This window comes from Oryx dammah, unplaced genomic scaffold, assembly GCF_014754425.2.
Source record: "Oryx dammah isolate SB20612 unplaced genomic scaffold, SCBI_Odam_1.1 HiC_scaffold_21, whole genome shotgun sequence".
Lineage (NCBI taxonomy): Eukaryota > Metazoa > Chordata > Mammalia > Artiodactyla > Bovidae > Oryx > Oryx dammah.
In genome coordinates, this window is record NW_024070205.1 from 26901387 (window position 1) to 26925159 (window position 23773).

Below are 23773 nucleotides of genomic sequence, written 5' to 3' on the forward strand. Positions count from 1 at the left end.
AGGGAGTTTGGCACATGCTTCTGTGACTGCGACTCAGTATAACAAGTGCTGTGATGAAAAAATAGGAGGGGTGTTGGGAACCCACGAGAGGGACATCTCATCCAAGAATTAGGGAAGGAAGGCTTCCTGGGGGAGGTGGTATTCCAGCTAGCATTTGGAAGATGAGTATGAGTTAGGTGGATGAAGGAAGGGGAGGAATAATGGTCTTGGTTACCTTTTTTTTTTAATAGAATATTTGGGTTTTTATTTTTATTATTATTAGTTTTTTTGGCCACGCCACACAGCATGAAGGATCTTAGTTTCCCGGCCAGGGATTGAACCAGTGCCCCCTGCAGTGGAAGCACAGAGTCTTACCTACTGGGCCACCAGGGAAGTCTCTGCATTAGCTATTTAAAATAATAATAATAATGCTTTCCTGAAAAAGAAATACTATTTGAAGGGCTGTAAACAAATAGGACCAAACGGTGTCAAGGGATCCTGGTTTACACCCGCTCTGAGACCCCTGACACAAACGCTCTTGGGCACAGTGAGACTGGGATGGCTGCCAGGTGCAGAGTTAATGGCCTGAAGGGGACCCAGCCCTCCCTCCTCTCCTTTCTGCAGGCAATGGTTGTAACTTGGTACCAAAGCATACCCAGATGCTTTTTGCGGGGAGAGCAATGCCCATGAAACAGGTGGGGAAGCGGTCAAGCTGCCATCTGCACAGCAAGTGTCCGTTCCCGGCCCACCTGCCCATCCACTGGGGTCCTCAGGGTGGGCCTGCCCTGTGCAGTAGCTCAGAACCTGGCAGTTAGATGCTTCCCCTGGCCCATGCCTGCCAGCGGAGGGAAGGGGGTAGATGGAGCATGGTGGTTGTTAAAGCTCACCTCCCATTGGCCTGAAGGTGCCCGGGGAGGGCATCAGCACCAAGGCCCTCCAGGTGCTGCCTGGGACACCCACTGGGCTGGGCCCCTGGTGACGCTGTGTGTTATTCCTCTCCCCGCACAGCTACAGTCTCCGCCTGGCATCCCGATGTCCTCCGCCAGCCGCCCCGTACATCACCAGACAGTATAGGAATGTCAAGGCCACAGCCGCGGCCCAGCTCCAGGGATCCCTCTTCAAAGAGTAGGTGCTTTGCCTGCTCCCTGACAGGTACTCAGAGGGTGGGGCAGCCTCCTGGGGCTCTAGGGGCTGAGGGCGGGGCTTGGGGTGGGCTGGGAAGGAGATAGGGCGATGGGCATGATGACTCCTGGAGCACTGTGCTGTGTGCTCAGTGGGGCAGGAGGCCTTCCTACTGCGACTGGGTGAGAGTATGGACCCTGGATCACCTGGTTCAATCCCAGTTCTGTCACTTATGGGCTGTGGGACCTCAGCACGCTACTCTCTCTCTCTGAGCCTCAGTTTCCACATCTATAAAATGGGGATGACAATAGTACCTATTTCATAGCATTGTGAGAATTGCAAGTGTCAAATGTATGAAAGCACTTAGAACCTTGCCTGGCACAGAATAAACACCAGGTAAGTCTAAGTATTAGTGATCGTATTCAACACTTGAAACCTTCAGTGGCTTTCAGCCCAGAAAAGGCTATTCCATCATGTTTTTGAAAGTGGAAGTAATATTAATTCATAAAATATAAAACTGAGATTTATGTTGAACCAGAAGCCTCCATCTAGATTTTCTGATCATGAAACCTGAATTCATTCATGGAAGCTGGACTTTTCCTCTTGAGAGGCTGGGCTTTGCTACTGACCTCGAGCTGGCTTGGGTTTCTCTGCTGGTGACATGGCATATCTTCTTTCATTGTGTCCCAAGACCAGCATTTCAAGTACGACTGGGGCGAGTATGCTGTCCCTTCAGTCATGTCTGACTCTTTGCGACCCTATGGACCTTACCCCTGCCAGGCTCCTCTGTCCATGGGATTTTTCCAGGCAAGAATACTGGAGTGCATTGCCATGCCCTCCTCCAGGGGATCTTGCTGACCCAAGGATCGAACCCATGTCTCATAAGCCTCCTGCATTGGCAAGCAGGTTCTTTACCACTAGTGCCACCCAGGAAGCCCAGATGATTGGGGCACTGGTTAAAAATACAGTCCCCAGGGTACCACTCCAGTTCATTAAATGAGCACGCTGGTGCGCAGGGCCTGGGAATCTGCATTAGCAGGTGGCCCTGAAATTCTGGGACCCACTCAGGTTCGGGGATGCCTGCCTAATGTGGCCAGGGTTGTTTGGAATGAGAATGCAGTTGTTTACGGCAAGAGGGGCTGAGTTTTGAAGCTCTGGGGTCTTCTGTGCTGAGCCTTCCTCCCTCCGCCTCTCCTCTCCCCATGGCTCGCTCCATTCTCCCTCCCTCAGCAGGTGGAGTTTCTGGCCTTATTTCTCTGGGAGTTCATTCAGGAGGAGACCGGATGTAAAACCCACTTCCCCCTGAGAGCCTGTCTGTGGAGCTGACACTGAGCCTGCCTCTTAAGACCCAGCTCCTGAGATGGGAGTTGAGTTGAGTCAGGAGTGCAGTGGAGCAACGGTGCTATGGATGCTGCTCAGGACTGGGTGGCCCAGGACACAATCCTTGCACCCGCTTTACAGAGGGAAGAATGGGGCCCCGAGAGGAGGGGTTTGGCTAGAGTGTTCTGGAGAACAGGCAGGCAGTGCGGACTGAGCAGTTCCCACTCTGGTCCCACGCATGTCCTGGGATCACCCCGTGGCAGCTGTGTGGACTTTCATGCTGATGGGCTGGCTGAAAGTGGCTTTCAGCTCAGAGAAGGTGTTTTTTGCAGCCGGAGGGAGGGTCAGGTGCGGCTGGAGTGATTTCTGCACAGACTAGGGCGTTTCTGTCGGCTACTGCAGTCTCAGCCTTAAGCAGGCCTTGCAGGTTCGGGCCCTCCCCTGGGGCCCGTGTGCGACGCTAGACAGGTGTGTTCTTTTTCACTTAGTTTCAAATGAGTGCAGCTTCCCAAGCTGGGTGCTTGGATGCCTAGAAGCTCAATTTTATTTGCCTCTGCAGCTCACAGCTCCTTCTGTTTACTCACCAACAGTGAATGCTCAGAACTCAACAGTTTAATTTCCAAGGGACTGAAACTTGCTCCTTAAAATCTTATTTAATTTTTTCCCCTAATTTTAGACGTTTTATGTTTTAAATTTTTAAAATGTCAGGAAGATTCCCTGGAGAAGGAAGTGATAACCCACTCCAGTTTTCTTGCCTGGGAAATCCCATGGACTGAGGAGCCTGGTGGGCTACAGTGCATGGAATCGCAAGTCAGACATGACTTAGCAACTAAGTAGCAACAATAATGAATATGTATAACTTATTATTTAAAAATTTTTATTTTTAATTGAAGGATAATTGCTTTACAATATTGCCTTGATTTCTGCCATATTTCAGCATGAATCAATCCTAGGCACACATATGTCCCTTCCTTCTTAAATCTCCCTTCCACCTCCCACCGCTTCCCACCCCTTGAGGTTGTTAAGAGTACTGGTTTGGGTTCCCTGAATCATACAACAAATTCCCATTGGCTATCCATTTTACACATGGTAGTGTATATGTTTGGAGAAAGCAACAGCACCCCACTCCAATACTCTGGCTTGGAAAATCCCATGGATGGAGGAGCCTGGTAGGCTGCAGTCCATGGGGTCATGAAGAGTTGGACATGACTGAGCGACTTCACTTTCATGCATTGGAGAAGGAAACAGCAACCCACTCCAGTGTTCTTGCCTGGAGAATCCCAGGGACGGGGGAGCCTGGTGGGCTGCCGTCTATGGGGTCGCACAGAGTTGGACACGACTGAGCGACTTAGCAGCAGCAGCAGTGTATATGTTTCCATGCTACTGTTTCTATTTGTACCACCCTCTCCTTCCTCCCTCCCTCCTGTGTCTGTAAGTCAGTTCTCTCTGTCTGCATCTCCATTGCTGCCCTGAAAATAGGTTCATCAGGACCATCTTTCTAGATTCCATACATATGCATTAATATACAATATTTATTTTTCTCTTTCTGACTTACTTCACTCTGTTTAATAGGCTCTAGGTTCATCTACCTTATTAGAACTGACTCAAATGTGTTCCTTTTTAAGACTGAGTAATATTCCATTGTATGTATATACCACAACTTCTTTATCCATTCATCTGTTGATGGACATCTAGCTTGCTTCCATGTCCTAACTATTGTTAATAGTGCTGCAGTGAACAAAGGGATACAAGTATCTTTTTCAATTTTGGTTTCCTCTGGTTATATACCTAGTAGTGGGATTGCTGGGTTGTTATGATAGCTTTATTCCTAGTTTTTTAAAGGAACCTCCATACTGTCTTCCATAGTGGCTGTATTTTACATTCCCACCAACAGTGCAAGAGGGTTCCCTTTTCTCCACACTCTCTCCAGCACTGTTGTTTGTGGATTTTCTGAGGATGGCCACTCTGACCTGTGTGAGGTGATATCTCATTGTAGTTTTGATTTGCATTTCTCTAATAATGAGAGGTGTTGAGCATCTTTTCATGTGTTTATTAGCCATCTGTATATCTTTGGAGAAATGCCTGTTTAGGTCTTTGCCGACTTAAAAAATGACTTAAAAAAAATCTTACTTAACTATTTGTCTTAGTTTGCTTGGGCTACCATAGCAAAATACCACAGACTAGGGGGCTTAAGCAATAGATATTTACTTCCCACATTTCTGGGGTTGGAAGGCCAAGATAGGGGTACCAGAATCATCAGGCTCTAATGAGACCTCTCTTCCTGGCCTGCAGATGCTACTTTCTGGCTGTGTTCTCACATGGCAGAGGGAAGAAGCCCTGGCATCTTTTCTTACAAGGGCACTAATCCCATCATGAAGGCCCCACCCTCATGACCTCATCTAAACCTAATCATCTCCCAGAGACCCCACCTCCAAATGCCATCACATTGGGAGTTGGAGTACAATCATGGGCAGGTGGTGGATATTGGAGTGGGGGCACAATTCAGTCCATAGCACTATTTCACACAGTTCCAGAAAGATGTTTTGAGATGCCATGGCAAAGGGTTTTAGTACAGGAAGGGATGTATAGGCCAGCACCCTCTGTTTATCGAGAGGGGAAGCTGAGACAGAGGGGCAAGTGGCAGCCCTGGGGTCAGTCTTCTGATGCCCAGATGGACCATGGACTTTGTGGTCTGTGCCCAGTGTACATGCACTGGACTTTGTCCTGAGGAAAATGATAATGTCCTCAGAGCCCCCAGGACTGCCATTCATCCTCCTGCCCTCACCCAGGTATAGGCTCTGTGACCAGCCTACTGGACAGCCTGACCCAAGTGAGGGGCCAACACAGAGCAGCCTGGCTTTTCTCCAGCACCTGCCTTCCACTGCCTCCTCTTCATGTCCTCCTGATGTCTCAGGCAAAGCCCTGCACTTTCACTTTTACGTGTAACAAAGTGCCACATTGCCTAGTCCAGCGTGAAACTCCCATTGTACATCCTATTTCACCTCTGTCTGTTTCCAGTCCTAGGCACCAGCCAGACTTGTGCCCGAGGGTCTAGGAGGGGCTGGCTGTCCAGGGTAGGGGCTAGGAGCGGCTGTCTGGGACAGGGACTGGCACCTCTCACTTGTCTGGTCAACATATGATGCTCTTCTTGGCTGTCACTGCTCCTTTATCTAAGACTGGCTGGCCTTGGGGCAGGCTTCCTGATGCTGGCCCTCCCATGGGGTCCTGGGAATGGATGGTGGAGGGTCTCTGTGAGAGGTGAACGTCCCTCTGGCATAGCTTCGGCCAGCTGTCCTTCAGCTCCAGTCGCAGGGGTCCAGTCTGCTGCTGGGGTCTCCTCCCTGGAGGGCTGCCTTTCAGGTCGGGGGCTGGCAAGATGGCTTCTTGTATGGATCTCACTTGACAACCCACAGGAAACTCACATAAAAGAGCCACACCTGGCCAGGGGGGAATGCAGGCTGCTCCACACTGGCCTGCCTTCCTTTCCTCCTGCTGCTCCTGCTCAGATGCGCAGGGCACATGCTGGCCTCCACCTGGTAGGAGGCTCCCTCTCTCTAAGGCACCTAGCTCTCTTTCCAGCCCTGTCAAAGGGTCTGAGGTTGCAGGGGGTTGAAATTGACATAGGAGCACACTTCATGGAGTTGAATCACCATTCCAATAATCCTGGCAGGTACTTCACTTCTCCTTATTTCAATTTGCCCATCTGTAAATTGGGTTAATAAAATTCCACACTACACCACTATATATAAGGGACTTGAGCATCTGTGGATTTTGGTATCCTTGGGGGTTCTGAGGGCTTCCCAGGTGGCTCAGTGGTAAAGAACCCACCTGCCCATGCAAGAGATGGGGGAGACATGGGTTCGATCCCTGGGTTGGGAAGATCCCCTGGAGGAGGGAATGGCAATCAATTCCAGTATTCTTGCCTGGAGAATCCCATGGACAGAGGAGACTGGTGGGCTACAGTCCATAGGGTCTCAAGGAGTTGGACACGACTAAACACACCACACATCAACAGGGGTGCTGAAGCCAATCCCCTGTGGATAGCAAGGGTTGAGCATACCCCTCTCACGGTTATATTGTCAGGACTGCAAAGGTTAGCACATGAAAAGCACTTAGTATGCCTGGTATGTAGTAAGTCTCCCACAAATCAGTGATGTAATTATTATTCTTTTCACTGAACGATTATATTAGTGGTAGTAGTAGTAATAGCAATAGTAGATAGTACCTGTAGTAGTAATAGTAAATGATGACCAGTTCTACTGGACGAGAGACCTGAGCCCCTGAACTTGGCCTAGCCCAACTCCAGGCTCATAGTCAACCCTGGGCAACAAACGTCATTAAACAGTCACTCATGGGCCTGGCTTTCTGTGCCAAGTACCGTAACCAGGGTCTTCTTGGAGGCAGGATGAGGGGTAAGCCACTCCCTCAGGACACAGGGCACACACAGGCTCAGGATGGGGCTTGACCCTATCTCTGTTCATCAGACTGACCTTGTAAAGGTTCCTTCTCCTCTCTGAGTCTGTCTCTTCCGTTGAAATGGGGATCTGTGTCACCTGCCACCAGGGTTGTTTAGTGTATTAGCATGAATGAAGTGACAGTGTAATTACTTTGGAAAACTGTCTGGCAGTATCTGCGGATGCTGTACCTATGCCTTCCCCAGGGCCCAGCAGTTATATTCCTAGGGGTACACTCAGCAAAGTGTATACACATGTGTACCCTATGTTCATATGTTATATACGTACACCCTACTGCCCAGCATTTCCTCTTGGTATAAATACGTACACATGTGCACCGTACGTGTCTTCTAGACACATGTAAGCATGTTCTAGCGACATTACTCATGATGGCCCCAGACTAGAAACCACCCATCTGTGCATGGGCAGTGGACCAGGCAGATGAAAGTGGCCTGACCTTGTACTAGAATCCATAGCACAGACTGAAGGAACCCGGGCCACGTGCTCGATGAGTGTGCGCATCCTCCAGTGGGTGTGTCTCCAAAGCATTATGCGGGAGCCAGACCCGAAAGGCACATGTACCAATTGATTCCATTTATTTAAGTGAAAAAATGGGTTATGGCTTCCCTGATGGCCCAGTGGTTAAGAATCCAAGTGCCGATTCAGGGGAAATGGGTTTGATCCCTGGTCCCAGAAGATTCCACGTGCTGAGGGTCAACTAAGCCCAGGCTCCTCAACAAGAGAAGCCATCGCAATGAGGAGCCTGCACACTGCAACTGGAGAGTAGCCCCCGCTCACTGCAATTACAGAAAGCCTGCTTGCAGCACTGAAGACTCAAAAATAAATAAAGAAATAAATAGCCAAAATAAGTAAATAAATAAAAACAGGTAAAAGCCATCTATGGTAATTAGGTCAGGAGAGTGGTATTCTAGGGGGTGAGGGTGGGTGGGTATCCTCAAGAGGTGCCTGGGTGGGGCTGATGGGAGTTTGGTCATGTTCTGTTTCTCCATCTGGGTGCTGGTCACACGGGTGTGTTCACTAACAGTTCATCAAGCTGCGCTCTTTCTGTACAGGTGGTATACTTCCGAAAATAATTTAACTAGAAAAATTCAGTAGAGGGACCATGCTCAAAGAGGTAGGCACTTGAATACGTAGCTATCATTGTTATTTCTCTTCTCTCTTTCTCCTCAGCACCTGAAGTGACCTGGAGTCAGTGAAGCCAAAGGGACTGGCCTTCTGCCCTGCAGGAAGTACCGACCTATTCCGGATCCATGAGCCTGCGAGAGAGGAGTGCGTGTGTATATGTGTGTGTGCGTATGCGTGTGCCTGTGGTCTTCAGACGAGGGTCCTGAACCCCAGGGAGGCTGGAGGGTAGGTCACTCGGCACCGAGGATGACACTCAGGTGCTGTCCCCGGGCTGTGACCTGCAGCTCAGCCTTCCTGTTGGGAGGGGCCCCTCCTACTATGCAATTTTTCAAGAGCTCCTTGATCCTGCTTTTTGCTTCTCCGGTTGTCTTTTGCCACGGCGGGGACTTGGGTCTGGCCCCAGGGGTCAGCTCCAGTCCTGTCCAAGCAAAGCCTTCAGGAGGAGGCCAAGTTCCCTTTCTGGCCAGCCCTGCTCCTGCCCCATCTTCCACGGCCCCCCTCACCACCTCCCCCACCCCTGCTTTCCCTCACCCGTAATGTCTCTGGGAATGTGTAGCCTGTAGACACTTCGGAGCCTTGCTGATCATCCCCCTTGGCCCTTGCACTTGGAAGACTTTTCTCTCTGCCTGAGCAATCTGAGCCGCTGGCTCTTGAGTCATTTCCAGATTTGCCATTCTCATCCGTCAGGCCCTGTGCATCCGGGAGAAAGTCCTGATCTCCATTTATAGATCAGACTCCTCCCATGGGAGAGGCAGAGGACGGGAAGGGATCTGGTCAGGGCAGGGTGTGAGCTCCCCGTGTACTTCTTTGCCTCATTTGGTGGGACCATCAACATCTGTAGTGTCTGAGCTTCTCAAATAGGCTGAAAAGGGAAACAAACAAACAGAAACTGGGAAACGAAAAATAAGTTGGACGATTAAAAAGCCTGGGGGTGGGGGTGGGGGAAGAGATTTCCGGAGACTGTCCATCGCCTGCCAGGGAACAATGGAGCTGGCTTCGTCTCTGATGGAGCAGTCCATGTCTTGGAGAAACGGGTGAGCTGAGCTAGGAGTTTGGACCCAGTTCAGTGAGGGTCTTGGGTTTTGTGCCTTTGGGGCAGACCCCAGACAAGGATGTCTGAGACCACTTTGGCGCTGTCTTCTCAGCCCCATTTTTGATGGTGATGCACCAGACCCAAAGTGGAAAGAGGGGACCCTTTAGAGTATGTAGGAATGGTCATGCAAAAAAAAAAAAGGGACTTTTTTCAGGGCTATTATGGTTGATCTTGCAACTCTGTAAATATGTATGTAGACACTTTTAAAAGCACGTATTTATGTCCCTGACTGTAAATGCCCCATTTTTAAAGTTTTATAACTTGTGTTATTTAATGAATCCGTCGACTGGCTGCAGCATGGGGTCTGATAACGGTCCTGGAGGAAAGTTTCATGAGAGCCTCACGTGGGCAGAAAAGTGCTGATCGTTGGCTTGTTCCCATCCTTTCTCCCACCCACCCAGCTACAGACCGTGATTTATTTTAAATTCTCACAAACTGGAATTCTTTGGCCCACTCCTAAAATTAACCCTCATGAGCATGAAAATCTGCGGCCGTTCTGTATCCTGATGATACGATTTTGTCCCCTCCATGTTGACACTCGTGAACTGTACCCCAGCCTCTCAGTTCTTGAGGGTTTGTTTTTCCTTTCAGCAGCGAGGAAGGCCCATGAACCCAAAGCTTGGAAAGTCGCCTTCAGCCAGTGGAAAATTCCGGAAAATGTGGTGGGAGGGCTGAGGGGCACTCATTTTTTTTGCATGTGCAAATGTGCTGGTCAGCCTCTGACCCTCAGACTATCAGGAGAACTGTCACGAATGTTCCAATCATGAAAACGGGGGTGGGTGGGTTGGTCTTTTTGTTTTTTAAAAAGCGGTGTTTCCTGGTCAGTGATGGTCTTCAAGCGTGGGTTTGGATTGCAGAAGAGGACATGTGAAGAAAATTAACAATGAAAGTTAATTTATCTGCCATGTGAAGAAAATTTAACAATAAAAGTGTGAGGCGAGATTGTGAGGAACAGGCGTGGGAGTGATCTTTTTGGTTCTGGTACTTGGAGTTCTCTGTGTCTGAGGGGTGGGAGTGGGCTGGGGGTCCTCAAAGGTTCCATTCTAGCCATGAGAGAAACCTAGGGTTTCCAGGAAGCTCCCCATGGAAATACCCCCAGCTGGTGAGCAAGCTCACTCTACATTCATGGCCCTCTCCCACCTGCCAGCCAGTGAGTTAATAAGCCACATGGCTGAGACTAAAAAGGCCTCCTGTGATTGCAGACATATTCTTTTCTTTAAGCAGCCTCACTGAGCTCAGATTCACATACAATTTATCCGTTTATGTGTATACATCATTTTTAGTATATCCACAGAGTTGTGCAGCCATCACCATCATCAGTTTTAGAACATTTTCTATCAACCCCCCCCCCAAAAGAAACCCCATACCCAATAGCAGTCACTTTCTTATTTCCAAGCCCTTAGCTCCAGGCAACCACAAATCTGCTTTCTCTCCCTGCAGATTTACCTATTCTGGATATTTCATGTAAATAGAATCGTACAAAAAGTGGTCTTTGTGACCAGCTTCTTTCACTTTGCTTATCCTCAACATTCATCCAGGTTGTGGCATGTCTTGAGACTTCATTCCTTTCTGTGGCCAAATACCCCATTGTATGGATATGCCACGTTTTATTTATCCATTCTTCGGTTGATAGATTTTTGTGTCATTTCCACTTTGGGGATATTAAGAAGAATGCTGCTATGAACATTTCTAAAAAAGGTTTTTGTGTGGATTTTTTAAGTATATTGCTGGGAAGGAATTGGTGGGTCATATGGTAAATCTATACTTAACATTTTGAGGAGCTGCCAAACTTCTGCAAAGTGGCTGCATTATTTTACATTCCCAGCAGCAGTATCAGGATTCCAGTTTCTCCACAGTCCCCCTAGGCTTTGCCATTGTCTTTTTAACTTTTGCTATCTTCGTGGGTGTGAATACAAACGAATTCTTTCGAAGAGCTAACCATCCTAGCAGAGTTTAACAGGGCCTTGAGAGGATGGGGATGACAGGTGAACTTTGATGGAAGGTGACAGATAAGCATTTTGGATTTGGTGCTTATTTTGGGTTTGGGGTGGGTAAGTGGTAGGAGGTCAGTCCCCATATGGTCTTTGCCCATGCCCCAGTACTGCAGAGGAGTAGGAGGAAGAGCCTCGATTTCTGCCTTTTCACTTAAACACTTTCTCTAAAAAGATGTGAAATTAGAATTTTCTTGAGAAACAGAACCAATGGTGTGTGTGACACCATTAACTATGGGAATTGGCTTACAAGATCAGTTCAGTCACTCAGTGGTGTCCAACTCTTTGCGCCTCCATGGACTGCAGCATGTCAGACCTCCCTGTCCATCACCAACTCTCAGAGCTTGCTCAAATTCATGTCCATCAAGTCAGTGATGCCATCCAACCATCTCATCCTCTGTCATCCCCTTCTCCTGCCTTCAATCTTTCCCAGCATCAGGGTCTTTTCCAATGAGTCAGTTCTTTGCATCAGGAGCCCAAAGGATTAGGGAGGCTGAGAAATCCTATAATCTACCACCTGCAAGCAGGAGACCCAGGACAGCTGCTGGTGTAATTTATTCTCAGTCCCAAAGCCCGAGAACCTGGAGAGCTGATGGTGTGAATCCAGTTCAAGCATCTCTCCCAAAGCCCGAGGACTTGGAGAGCTGATGGTGTGAATCCCAGTTCAAGCATCTCTCCCAAAGCCCGAGGACCTGGAGAGCTGATGGTGTGAATCCCAGTTCAAGCATCTTTCCCAAAGCCCGAAGACCTGGAGAGCTGATGGTGTTAATCCCAGTTCAAGCACAGATGAGATGTCCCCAGTTCAAGCAGTGAGTCAGGGCAAAAGGGTGAATTTCTCCTTCCTCTGCTTTTTGTCCCATTCAAACCCTCAATGGATTGATTGTATGAGCCCACTTACACCAGGGAGGGTGACCTACTTTACTGAGTCCTTACAGAGTCCAGGGATTCAAGCACTAATCTCACCCACAAACACCCTCACAGACACACCCAGAAACAATGTTTCATCCAGGCACCCCTCGGCTTGCTCAAGTTGACACAAAGTAACCCTCACACATGACTTTTCATTTTCTGAAAGAAACTTATCTAGAAAGTAAACAGTGGAACCTCCCAGTGAGGTGAAATCTATGCACACAGGCTTCTCCACCTTGGCTGACCCCTGGGCTGGACCAGCAGAGAGAAATTTCCTACAGGCCTGGCTAAGGGAGGACTCACAGCGGTCGTGGGGAAGGAGGCAATTTTGACATGAAAGGGGCTGGTGCCGAGCTCAGCCTTGGGTGCTTTGGCGCATAGAGGTGGGACGACTCATGCAACCTGGGGCATTAAGGAGGGCTTCCTGGAGGAGGAGGAGGAGGGCTCTTGCAGACCCTGACTGTTCTCCTTACCTAATCTTCACATTGGGCCTTAGAAAGATTCATGGTTTCTTAGTCATTGCAAGTAGCCCTGCAATAAGGAATAACAACAGAATTCATTAATGGACTACTTTTCAGCTCCATTACATACCCTCACACACATAGGTCCTCTCATTCTAGTAAACCTTGACATTGATGGGGCAGGTCTAGGGTCTCTTGTACCAAGTGGAACCCTGAAAGCAGGCAACTCACTCAGTCCATACCTGTCCAGTGTCAGCTGGGGTCTGAGCCAGCCTCTGACCTGCAGCTCAGGGCGTCACCCACGGGCACTATTCACTGTCACGTGCCAGACTTGCCCTGCACGTCCCCTCTCCTGTCACTTACCCAACCACGTGGTACCTCAATAGCCAGTTCATAGATGAAGACACGGAGGTTCACGTTAGGCTATTTGTCCACGGTCACACAGCTGGCAGGTGTAGATGAGGAAATGGATGCAGGCCCTACAGGCCCAGCTGTTCACTATTTCTCACTCTTCCCTTACTGCTCCTCCCACCACCCTTCCCCAAGACACCTGCAGGTGGAACCGGAGCTATGGAGGTTGGTCCCACCCAACCCCCACAACATAGCAATCAGCTGTGGAACTTTGCTCCACCCCAGACATGTGGTCATAGGAAGTGAGGGTTTAGAAGCACAGGCTCAGAAGTCCCCAGGCTGGGTTAAATCTCAGCTCTGCTCCTTACTGGCCGTGTGGCCTTGGGTTAGTCACTGACTTCAGTTTTGTCCCTTGTTTGCTGTACAAGGGACTGACCACTGTATCCACCTTCCTGTGTTCTAACAGGTATAAATCAGCTACCGCTGTGTCTCTTTAAGGTCAGTTAATGTACTCACCTCCAGGATCACCTGGCTGATAAACAAGAGGGTCTCAGCCTCCATCCCCCACATCCCCTGAATCAGAATGCCCAGATGGGTCTGGGCCTCCTGCACTGGCAGCAAGTTCTGCGTGTCCCACCAAGTTTAATGCCACAGAGGTCAAGGACTAGGGTCATAGCCTCAGCCAGACCGGGGACTCGGGCGCCACTGGGGCCTCAAATTCACATCAACCAGCATCAATCATTTCCTGGAGCATCAGGCTGTACCTGACGCTGCTGGGAGAAGGAAGACCTGCTCCAGAAGTGGACTCCTAGGAGCTTTGCAGAACGTGTTGGAACTGGCCGTCCACCCATGTCCGGTGAGAAGCAACAGCAGAGCGTTGTTGGGGACAGAATCAGGAAACAGGGAGTCGCGCGGCCGCCTTCGGCTGCCGCACGAGGGATGAGAACTGTCTGGAATTCCCAGGATGGGTTAGACCCAGACGCTCCGGGATGGTGGTGGAGACTCTGGCGAGGGCTGGAAGCGCCTGGAAGCGGGTCCGCCCGGGTCTGCGCGTTCGCGAGGTGGGAGCCGGCGACCGCGACCCAGAGCGCCCCCGAGGCTGCGATGCTGACGGCCGCCAGCAGAGGGGGCCCTCCTCGCGTCGCGATTCAGGGCCCGGGGAGCCAGGTGCTTCCAGTTACCGCTGATTAAGGTCAAAGGACCTGCGAGGCCACAGAGCTGCTTGGCCTAGGGGCTCAAGAAAAGTTCCTAAGCTCCTCGCTCCGAAGACAGAGGTTTGGCACCTCTACCTCAATGTGAGGCGACGGCAGAGAAGCAGTGGTCTAGGGAGACGCCCAGCTCCCCCTGACCCGCTGGGCCCTGGGAACAGAAGTCCACGAGGCCAGGGGTCTAGAAATTTCAGAAGGCCCCAGCAGCCTTGCCTCCCCGCGGTTGGGCTGATAACGCTGACCCCCAGATGCTGGAGACGGTGCCCTAGAAGGCGCCCTGGCCCCGGTGTGCCCCGATTTACGCCCCTGCTCGTGGGGATGGGGCAGGACGCGCCCAGCCAGGTGGGAAACGGACCCTGCAACCTGTTGCCAAAGGATGGAGCGCAAATTAAGTTTGTCTCCTGTCTTCCTGGTCTGCCCTCCTACTCCAGTGGCTGGTCAGATAACGGGCAGGTTTACTGTAGGGTGAAGCAGGGGACATCACTCCCGGTCAGGTGCTCCCTGGTTAGGGACTTCCATGCAGGGTCTTGGGGAGGGGCGCTGGTGGGCTCTGAGAGCACAAATCTCCGTAGATTTTACACCCTAAACGCCTTACCTGACTCCTCTTAGCCCTGTTCTGGCAGCCTGTGATACTGTGTGTTCTCTGGGCTGTGTTTACCACTCTGAATTCCATCATGTCCCTCTAAACACCCCCCACCCCAAGGATTTTTGAACACCTAGAATAAAACCCAACTCCTTTCTAGTTCAGAAAGCCCTCTGGCCCCAGCCTCCCCCTGCACAAGGCTCTCCCCTTCCCTGCTGTCTCTTCCAGCCATAGCAGTTTTCAGTTTGCTCCTGGACTCTATAAGCTCTCCTCTGCCCCAGGACCTTTGCACAAACAAATCTTTCTGTCAGCATTGATTTTTCCCTCCAGTAGCCATATGGCTGTCAGCCTAAATATCTTCCCTGCAGCTTCCTTCCCTGACTGCTCAGTCATTTGGTCTTTTTTCCACTGCCTGAGATGCTCTAGTTTCTCAGCTTCTCTAGAGTGTCAGCACCATGAGGGCAGTGGGGACCTTACCTATCTCCTTGTTGACTATGATGTCTAACACCCAGTAAGCCCCTAGGATTCACTGGGGATCCATTGAGAGGTACTGCTGGGGTAAAGTGTCCTTAGAGGAGACCTTGATGAGCTGGGAATAGAAACCAGGTGTGTGAAAAGGCTGGTTTGCAGCCTCTAAGGTAGGTGGGACATTCTGCCTGATTCTATACCATGGCCTGCTTCTGTGGGAAGAGGGGAAAATAAGGGAATTTTTCTTTTAAATATCATTGCTTCAGAGGTAGGGTTGCCAGATAAGATCCAGCCTGTCCAGTTATGTTTGAATTCAGATAAATAAGGAGTGACTTTTTAAAGTGTAACTACCCAAATATTGCAGGAGGCCTACTTCTACAAAAAATTTTTTTGTTGTTGATCTGAAATGAAAATGTAGAACTGAGTGTTCTCTGTTCTTATTTGCTAAACCGGGCAAGCCTGTTCATCAGGCTGAGGCCCTCCATGATGCCCTTGCCTTCTGAGTCATCTGGCCGGGGGTTCCAGCTGGTCACCATGCACTTGTCAGCCAGCCCTGGCTCTCAGCCCAGCCGCCGGGGCAGGGGCTACCCCCGCTCTTAATTGCAGCTTGAGCCTTGGATGTGAAGGTCACCAAATGTCAAGTGGGGCCCTGAGGACTCTAAAGAGCATTTAAGTGGCTCTTGACGCCTGCCTACTTCTTAGAGCTGTGGCTCTGACCTTTCCTTTATGTGTAAGTATTTATTTTTTTTAAACCACCTCACCTTCTGATAGGAAATATTCCTTGACAGAGGCACAAGGGAGTGGAGCAGTTTGGGCTTCAGCTGGCAGCATGTTACCAAATGCCATCATTCCTGGGCAGGGAAGGGCTTCTGCAGCTGCAGGCCCCCTGCCCCTCCCTGGGCAAAGCTGAGTGAGCCTGTCCACGCCAGCTGTTGTGTGGTCTGTGTCTGCTCCATCTCATTAAGTGCTGTTGTTAGGTGCTCCTGGCAGGGTTAAGGTGCAGAGAGATAGAAGGCAGGGGTGTGGTGCTCACAGATGCTCGCATGGAAGTCCAGGAAAGGGCAGCCTGCACTGTGGGCCCTCCGTCCCTCTGGGACTTCTCAGGCCTGGGGTGTGCCCAGATCCTAGTGAATGCTTAACCTGTGTGTGCTACCTTACACCAAGGCACAGTGTTAATGCTTGTGTGATTCCTTAAACACAGAATTGGCAATTATCATTTTTATTTATTGTTTTGGCCATGTCATGCAGCATGCAGGATCTCAGTTCCCCAGCCAGAGATCAAACCCTGCTCCCTGCAGTAGAAGCACAGTCTTAGCCATTGGACTGCCAGGGAAGTCCTGAATTTTTAATTAAAAAATAATAATAACTTTATTTATTTCTGTTTTTGGCTGTGCTGGGTCTTTGTTGCTGCACGGGCTTTTTCACTCTAGTTTCGGCCGGTAGGGGCTACTCGCTACTCTTTAGTTGTGGTGCAGTCTTTTTATTGTGGTGGCTTCTCTTGTTGCAGAGGATGGGCTCTGGGGCCTGTAGGTTTCCGAAGTGGTGGCTCCCAGGATCTAGAAAACAGGCTCAATAATTGCGGTGCATGGGCTTAGCTGCTCCTTGGCATGTGGGATCTTCCCAGATTAGGGATTCAACCCGTGTCTCCTGCTTTGGTAGGTGGGTTCTTTACCACTGAGCTACCAGAAACTTTTTATTTCTTAACTAGAAATTATACTAGTAACTTGAGAAAAACTAGAGAAAATTCCAAGAAATCCTTTCACCGATGGGCTCTTTAGTACCTAATCCTTCAAATTTTTATGTAAATACATTAGCTAACCAGCTGTGCCCCCAACCAGCTGTGTGACCTTGATAAGTCATTGAACCTCTCTGTGCCTGTCTCCTCTGTACAGTGGAAATGACTGTAGTCCATAGAAGAGAGAGCTGAGTGTAGAGTCAGTGTGGGCCTCAGGGTGTACAGAGAACATTAATCTGAGGCTTTGCTGTATTAATCTCTCCAAGCCCTCCCCAAGGGTGCATGGCTTGTTCCTTGCCAAGTTCACTGTTTGCCCATGCCTAAGCCCTGAAGTCCAGAAACTTCTACCTGTGCACGCTCCCACTATGGGCACATCAGTCAGGGTTATTTATGTCATGGTAACAAATAAACCCTTGGGCTTCTTTGGTGGCTCAGATGGTGAACAATCTGCCTATAAAGCAGGAGACGAGGGTTCGATCCCTGGGTTGGGAAGATCCCCTGGAGGAGGGGTTGGCAAATCACTCTAGTACTCTTGCCTGGAGAATCCCCGTGGTCAGGCTACAGTCCATGGGGTCACGAAGAGTTGGACATGACTGAGCAACTAAGCACAACAAACAAACCCTTAGTGGCTGATGCTTGCTCTATCCTATTGCTTAGTCATGTCCGACTCTTTGCGACCCTATGGACTATAGCCCACCAGACTTCTCAGTCCATGGGATTTTCCAGGCAAAAATACTGTAGTGGGTTGTCATTTCCTACTCCAAGGGATCTTCCTTATCCAGGGATCAAACACACATCTCTTGCGTCTCCTGCATTGGCAGGCAAATTCTTTACCACTGAGCCACTTGGGAAGCCACTCATGGCTGATGATGTGTGCTTATTATTTGTTCCCATTGCCTGTTGATAGCAGATTGGCTAGGCCACTTCTCCCACATTTGGTAACTTCTGGATCAGCAACCAGACAAAGAAGCTGTTATCTTTTGTTTTTTAACGTTACTGTAAAACAAAACACAAATGCAAAAAAAAAAAAATCCTACAGAACAATGTATAGTTTGGTGAATAATATAAATTCCCCCCTAACTACCATCCAGAACAGGAATGGAACTTTGCCAGCCACCCAGTCCCAATCCCAGCTGCCCTCTTTCCCTCCAAAAGTAATCATTGTCCTGGCTTTCATAGTGATGACCTCCTTGTATTTGTTGTTGTTAAGTGTTTTTGACCATGCCTTACAGCTTGTGGGATCTTGGTTCCCTGGCCAGTGATTGAACTGGGGCCCATTGGCTCCCTGCATTGGAATCACAAAATCTTAACCACTGAATCACCAAGGAAGTCCCATGGGGTTCAGTTCATTTTTAGTTAAACTTTATTTTGAGATTAATTGCTGAGACATGTGTAGTTGTAGGAAAATAATACAAAGACTCCAAGTTTCCTTTGCCCAATTTCCCTCGGTGGTAACTATGGTTGATCATCGAGTCCAGGCTTGCTCTGCTCGCCTGCACGAAAGGCCAGTAAATCCGAGATGTGATGTTGAGGCAAGAAATACAACTTAATTCAGAAAGCCAGCAGACTGAGAAGATGGCGGACTAATGTCTCAAAAGAAACCGTCTTATCAGGGTCAGGATGCCAGGGTCTTTTATAGAACAGAGATTGTGGGAGATGAGGAAATAAAGTAAAAAGGCTATTAACCTTCCAAATATCTCCTAGAATGGCAAACCTTGGGGAGGGGATGTGTTAATTTCTTCCTTCTTGTAGCCATCCACAAGTGAACAGGCTCCTGAACAAAGGCACTTTGGTTTAATATTCAGGCAATGGGGCAGTGTTCCCTGAGGCAGACTATTGAGTACAAACAGTATCCTTTTAGTGAACTTTGCTTTGGGAAGCAAAGTTAAAGTAAAAGAAACAGATCTAACATGCGGTCAGAATTGGCCCTTCCCTGCAACAATTACACAGCCCAGAGAATGACCTTGTTTTCCATCTCTGTCATTTGAAGAATGTTCTATAAATGGAGTCATTTATATACTCATTTATTTACAGTATATACCCATTGAGGATCAGCTTTTTTCATCCAGCTTAATTCTCTGGAGATTCATCCAGGTTGTTGGGTGAATCAGTAGTTTGTTCCTTCTTACTGGTGAATAGGGTTTCATGGTATGGATAGATCACTGGTTGTAGAACCATTCACACATTGAAATGCATCTGGGTTATGTCCAGTTTGGGACTATGATGAATAATGCTTCTAGAAACTGTTGTGTACAGGTATTTATGTGAATGTGGTTTTCATTTCTTTGGGGTAAATTCTTGGGAGTGCAACTGTTGAGTTCCTGGCCTACTTTTATTTTTAAGAAACTGCCAAATTGTCTTCCAAAGTGGCTGGACTATTCTATGTTTCCCAGTGTAGGAGTGATCCACTTTCTCTGCATCTTTGAATGGTATTTGGTGTTGTCACTATTTTTGCCATTGTGGCTTTGGTTTGCATTTCCCTGATGGCTATTGATGCAAATCTTTTCATGTGTTTATTTGCTATCTATATATCCTCTTTGAAATGTCTGCTCATGTCTTTGTCCAGGTTCTAACTGGATTGTTTGGTTTTTGCTATTGAGGTTTGAGAGTTCTTTATAAACTCTAGACTGTAGTCCTTTGTTGAATTTGTATTTGCAAATATTTTCTTCTAGTCTGAAGCTTGTCTTTTTGTCCTTTTAACAGAGATTTTCACAAAATGAAAGTTTCTAATTTTGATGAAATTCAACTTACCAATTTATCCTTTCATGGATCACAAATTTGATGTCAAATCTCTTTACCCTAGATTCTAAGAATTTCTCCTGCTTTTTAAATTTTTATTTTCCTCCCAATTTTATTGAGATAAATTGAAATATAGCACTATAGAAATTTAAGGTGTACAGCATAGTGATTTGACCTACATACATCGTGATATGATGACCACAGTAAGTTTTGTGAACATCCATTATCTCATATAGATATAAAATTTAAACTTTTTTGTGTGTGTGATGAGAACTCTTGGAACTTACTCTGTTAACTTTCTTATATAGTATATAACGTGCACGTGTGCAGTCATGTCCAACTCTTTGGGACCCTCTGGACTGTAGCTGGCCAGGCTCCTCTGACCATGGGATTTTCCAGGCAAGAATACTGGAGTGGATTACCATTTCCTCCTCCAAGGGATCTTCCCAGCCCAGAGATGGAACCCAAGTCTCAGGTCTCCTTTCCTGGCAGGTGGGTTCTTTACCACTGACACCCCCTGGGATCCCATAATAGACAACAGTGTGTATTGTGTTGGTCCTGTTGTACATCACATCCCTACTACTGATTTATAAAGTCTGTGCCTTTTGACCACCTTCACCCAATGCTTCCTCTCCTCACCCCTGCCTCTGGTAACCACAAATCTGATCTCTTCTATGATTTTGTTTGTTTTTGAAGCATAGTTGACCTACAACTGTACGTTAATTTCTGGTACACAACATAGTAATTCAGTATTTCTAAACAGTACAAAATGATCACAATAAGTCTAGTTACCATCTGTCACCATACACAGATACTATGTTATTACTATGTTAAAACATTATTATATTTTCTTTACTAAAATTTTCATAGTTTCATATTTTACATTTAAGCTGGTGATCCATTTTGAATTAAATTTTTTTTTCTTTTTTTGCCTCACCGTGTGGCATGTGGAACTTTTCCAACCAGGAGGATCAAACCTGTGCCCCCTGCATTGGAAGCATGAGCTCTTAACCACTGGACCACCAGGGTAGTCCTTGAATTAATTTTTATATAATATGTGAGAGTTAGGCCAGGTGTTCACCCCCTCCTTTGAATATCCACTTCCTTTAGCATGTTTGTTAAAAAATGCTGTGATTTCCTCCACTGAATGGCTTTTGCATCTTATCAAAAATCAATTGGGCATATTTGTAAGAGTAAGCCTATTTCTGGATTCTCTGTTCCATCAATGTATGTGTTATCTTTTTCTTGTCTTCATATGGGCAATTGACTGTGTGCCAATATCCAATTTTGATTAATTGCAACTAATTACAATTAGTTTCGAAATTAGGTAGAGACTAATTCCTCTAGCTTTATGCTTTGCCTCTCAAATTGTTTATCTATTATAGTTCCTTTGCCTTTCCATATAATTTTAGAATTTGAGAATAATCTTGTCTATACCTACAAAAAAACACTTTTCTGAAACTTTAATATGAATTATTTTAAACCTATATATCCATCTGGACAGACTTGACATTTTTACTGTGCTGAATATTCCAATTATGAACATATGTCTCTCCATTTATTTAGATATCCTTTGATTGCTTTTATCTGTTAGTTAACTACACTAACTATTGTGTAGTTTTCAGCATGAAAGCTCTGAACATGAATTGTTAGATTTTATTTAATATTTTGTTTTGAATAAACAAAATAGTATTCTATATTTTAACTTTGTTCATGTGTTCCTTACAAGTATAAGAAATATAATTGATTTGTGTGTGTAGATCTTGTATCTTGTGATTGATAACTCACTAGTCTAAGAGTTTTGGGCAGATTCCTTGGAATTTTCTATATAGACAATCGTCATCTGCAGATAGAGACCATTTTATTTCCTCTTATCTGAATACTTTTTTTACTCTTTATATAACATTAAAATTCATTCTTCTCTAAATATTTGGTGTAATTCTCAAGCAAAACCATCTGGACCTGAGAAGCTCTTTCTTCAGGAGTTTTTGCATTATGAATTCAATTTCCTTAATAGCTACAGAGTTATTCAAATTACCTTTTTCATATTGGGTGAGTTGTTATAATTTGTATTTTTAAATGAAGTGAATCAGTTTCTTGAAGTTGTCAAATTTATGTGTATACAGTTGTCCTTTATTAACCTTTTGATCCCCATCTCATTCCTGATACTGTTTTTATTTTCTTCTTTGTCTGTCTTGCTGGAAGTTTATCAATTTTATCCATCTTTTCTAAGAACAACCTGTTTGTTGCATCAGTTTTCCATATTTTTCTCTTCAGTTTCATTGATTTCTGCTCCTTAGTGTCTCCTCCCCTCCGCTTTTGTTCTTGGCTTAGTTTGATCTTCTTTTTCTAGGTTCTTGAGCTGGGAACTTAGATCACTGATTATAAACTTTTCCTCTTTTCCAATGTATGTATTTAGTGCTATAAATTTCCCTCTCAGTGATAGCTGTGTCCCAGAAACTTTGATAGGTTGTATTTTCATTTTCATTCAATTTAATGTATTTTTTATTTCTCTTGAGACTTACTCCTTGACCCATGAGTTATTTAGAAATGTGTTGCATAATTTCCAAGTCCTTGGAATTCTGTTATCTCCTATCACTGATTTCTGGTTTGAATCCATTTGGTCAGAGAATACACGACATATGATTTCAGTTCTCTTACATGTGTTGAGGTTTATTTTTTTTCAGTTTTATTGACATATAACATTGTATTAGTTTTAGGTATACAACATGATTATATCTGTATGATATTTATTTATTTATTTATATATGGCTGCACTATGTGGCTTGCGGGATAAATTCCTTGACCAGGGATTGAACCCAGGCTGTAGCAGTGCACCAGGGAATTCCTTATGTATATTTATATGGGGCTTTCCTGGTGGCTCAGAGGGTAAGGAATCTGTCTGCAATGCAAGAGACCTGGGTTCAGTCCCTGGGTCAGGAAGATCCCCTGGAGAAGGAAATGGCAACCCATGTCAGTATTCTAGCCTGGAGAATCCCATGGACAGAGGAACCTGGCAGGCTACAGTTCATGGGGTCACAAACAGTCGGACACCACTGAGCAACTAACACTTTCACTTTCATACACACACACACACACACAAATATTTGGGCTTCCCAAGTGGTGCTAGTGGTAAAGAATCTACCTGCCAGTGCAGGAGAGGTAAGAGACGTGGGTTATTTGGCAGTATGTACATATATTTGGAGGGGCTTCCCAAGTGGCACAAGTGGTAAAGAACTTGTCTGCCAGTGCAGGAGACCTAGTAGATGGGGGTTCGATCCCTGGGTCAGGAAGATCCCCTGCAGGAGGGCATGGCAACCCACTCCAGTATTCTTTATAAACTCTAGACTGGAGAAGCCCATGGACAACGGAGGCTGGTGGGCTACATTCCATAGGATTGCACATAGTCAGACTCGACTGAAGTGACTTAGCACGCACGCATATATATTTGGAAAATATATATATTGCAAAATGGTCAATCAATTTAGTTAACGTTATCACCTCACATAATGATAAAAAAAAAAACTTTTCTTGTGACGAGAACTTTGATTTGCTTTCTCAGCAGCTTTCAATATGATATAGTATTATCAACAGAATTATCAACTGTAGTCACCACAGTGTACATTATATCCTGCAAACTTATGTATCTTATAACCAGAAATTTTTTAACCTTTTAACCACCTTCACCTGGTGGCTCAGACGGTAAAGCATCTGCCTACAATGCAGGAGACCCGGGTTGGATCCCTGAGTCGGGAAGATCCCCTGGAGAAGGAGATGGCAACCCACTCCAGTACTCTTGCCTGGAGAATCCCATGGATGGAGGAGCCTGGTGGCTACAGTCCATGGGGTCGCAAAGACTCGGACACCACTGAATGACTTCACTTTTACTTTCACTCGCACTCATTTTGCTCACCTCTCACCTCTGGCACCATCAGTCTGTTTCCTGTGTCTGTGATTTCACCTTTTTAAGATTCCTACATGTAACTGCAATCATATAGTTGGCTTAAAACTCAACATTCGGAAAACTAAGATCATGGCTTCTGGTCCCATCACTTCATGGCAAATAGATGGAGAAACAATGGAAACAGTGACAGACTTTATTTTGGGGGGCTCCCCAAATCACTGCAGATGGTGACTGCAGCCAGGAAATTAAATGACGCTTGCTCCTTGGAAAAAAAGCTATGACCAACCTAGACAGCATATTAAAAAGCAGT

The 23773-nt window shown here is 46.8% G+C and overlaps 1 protein-coding gene across 7 annotated transcripts in view; it reads left to right on the top strand.

The window, feature by feature from the left end:
- Positions 1–10066, top strand: part of PRDM2 (PR/SET domain 2) — a 133366-nt gene extending 123300 nt beyond the window's left edge. For 4 of the 7 annotated variants that reach the window (XM_040263934.1, XM_040263939.1, XM_040263933.1 and 1 more), the window contains 2 exons: positions 988–1104; positions 8067–10066. In XM_040263934.1, the coding sequence (XP_040119868.1) occupies positions 988–1104; positions 8067–8073 (124 nt within the window). In that variant the 3' untranslated portion in view covers positions 8074–10066. Of the gene's footprint in view, positions 1–987; positions 1132–8066 lie in introns of those variants that run through there. The other 3 variants (XM_040263936.1, XM_040263938.1, XM_040263937.1) reach the window with 3 other exon arrangements.
- Positions 10067–23773: the final 13707 nt, after the last annotated feature.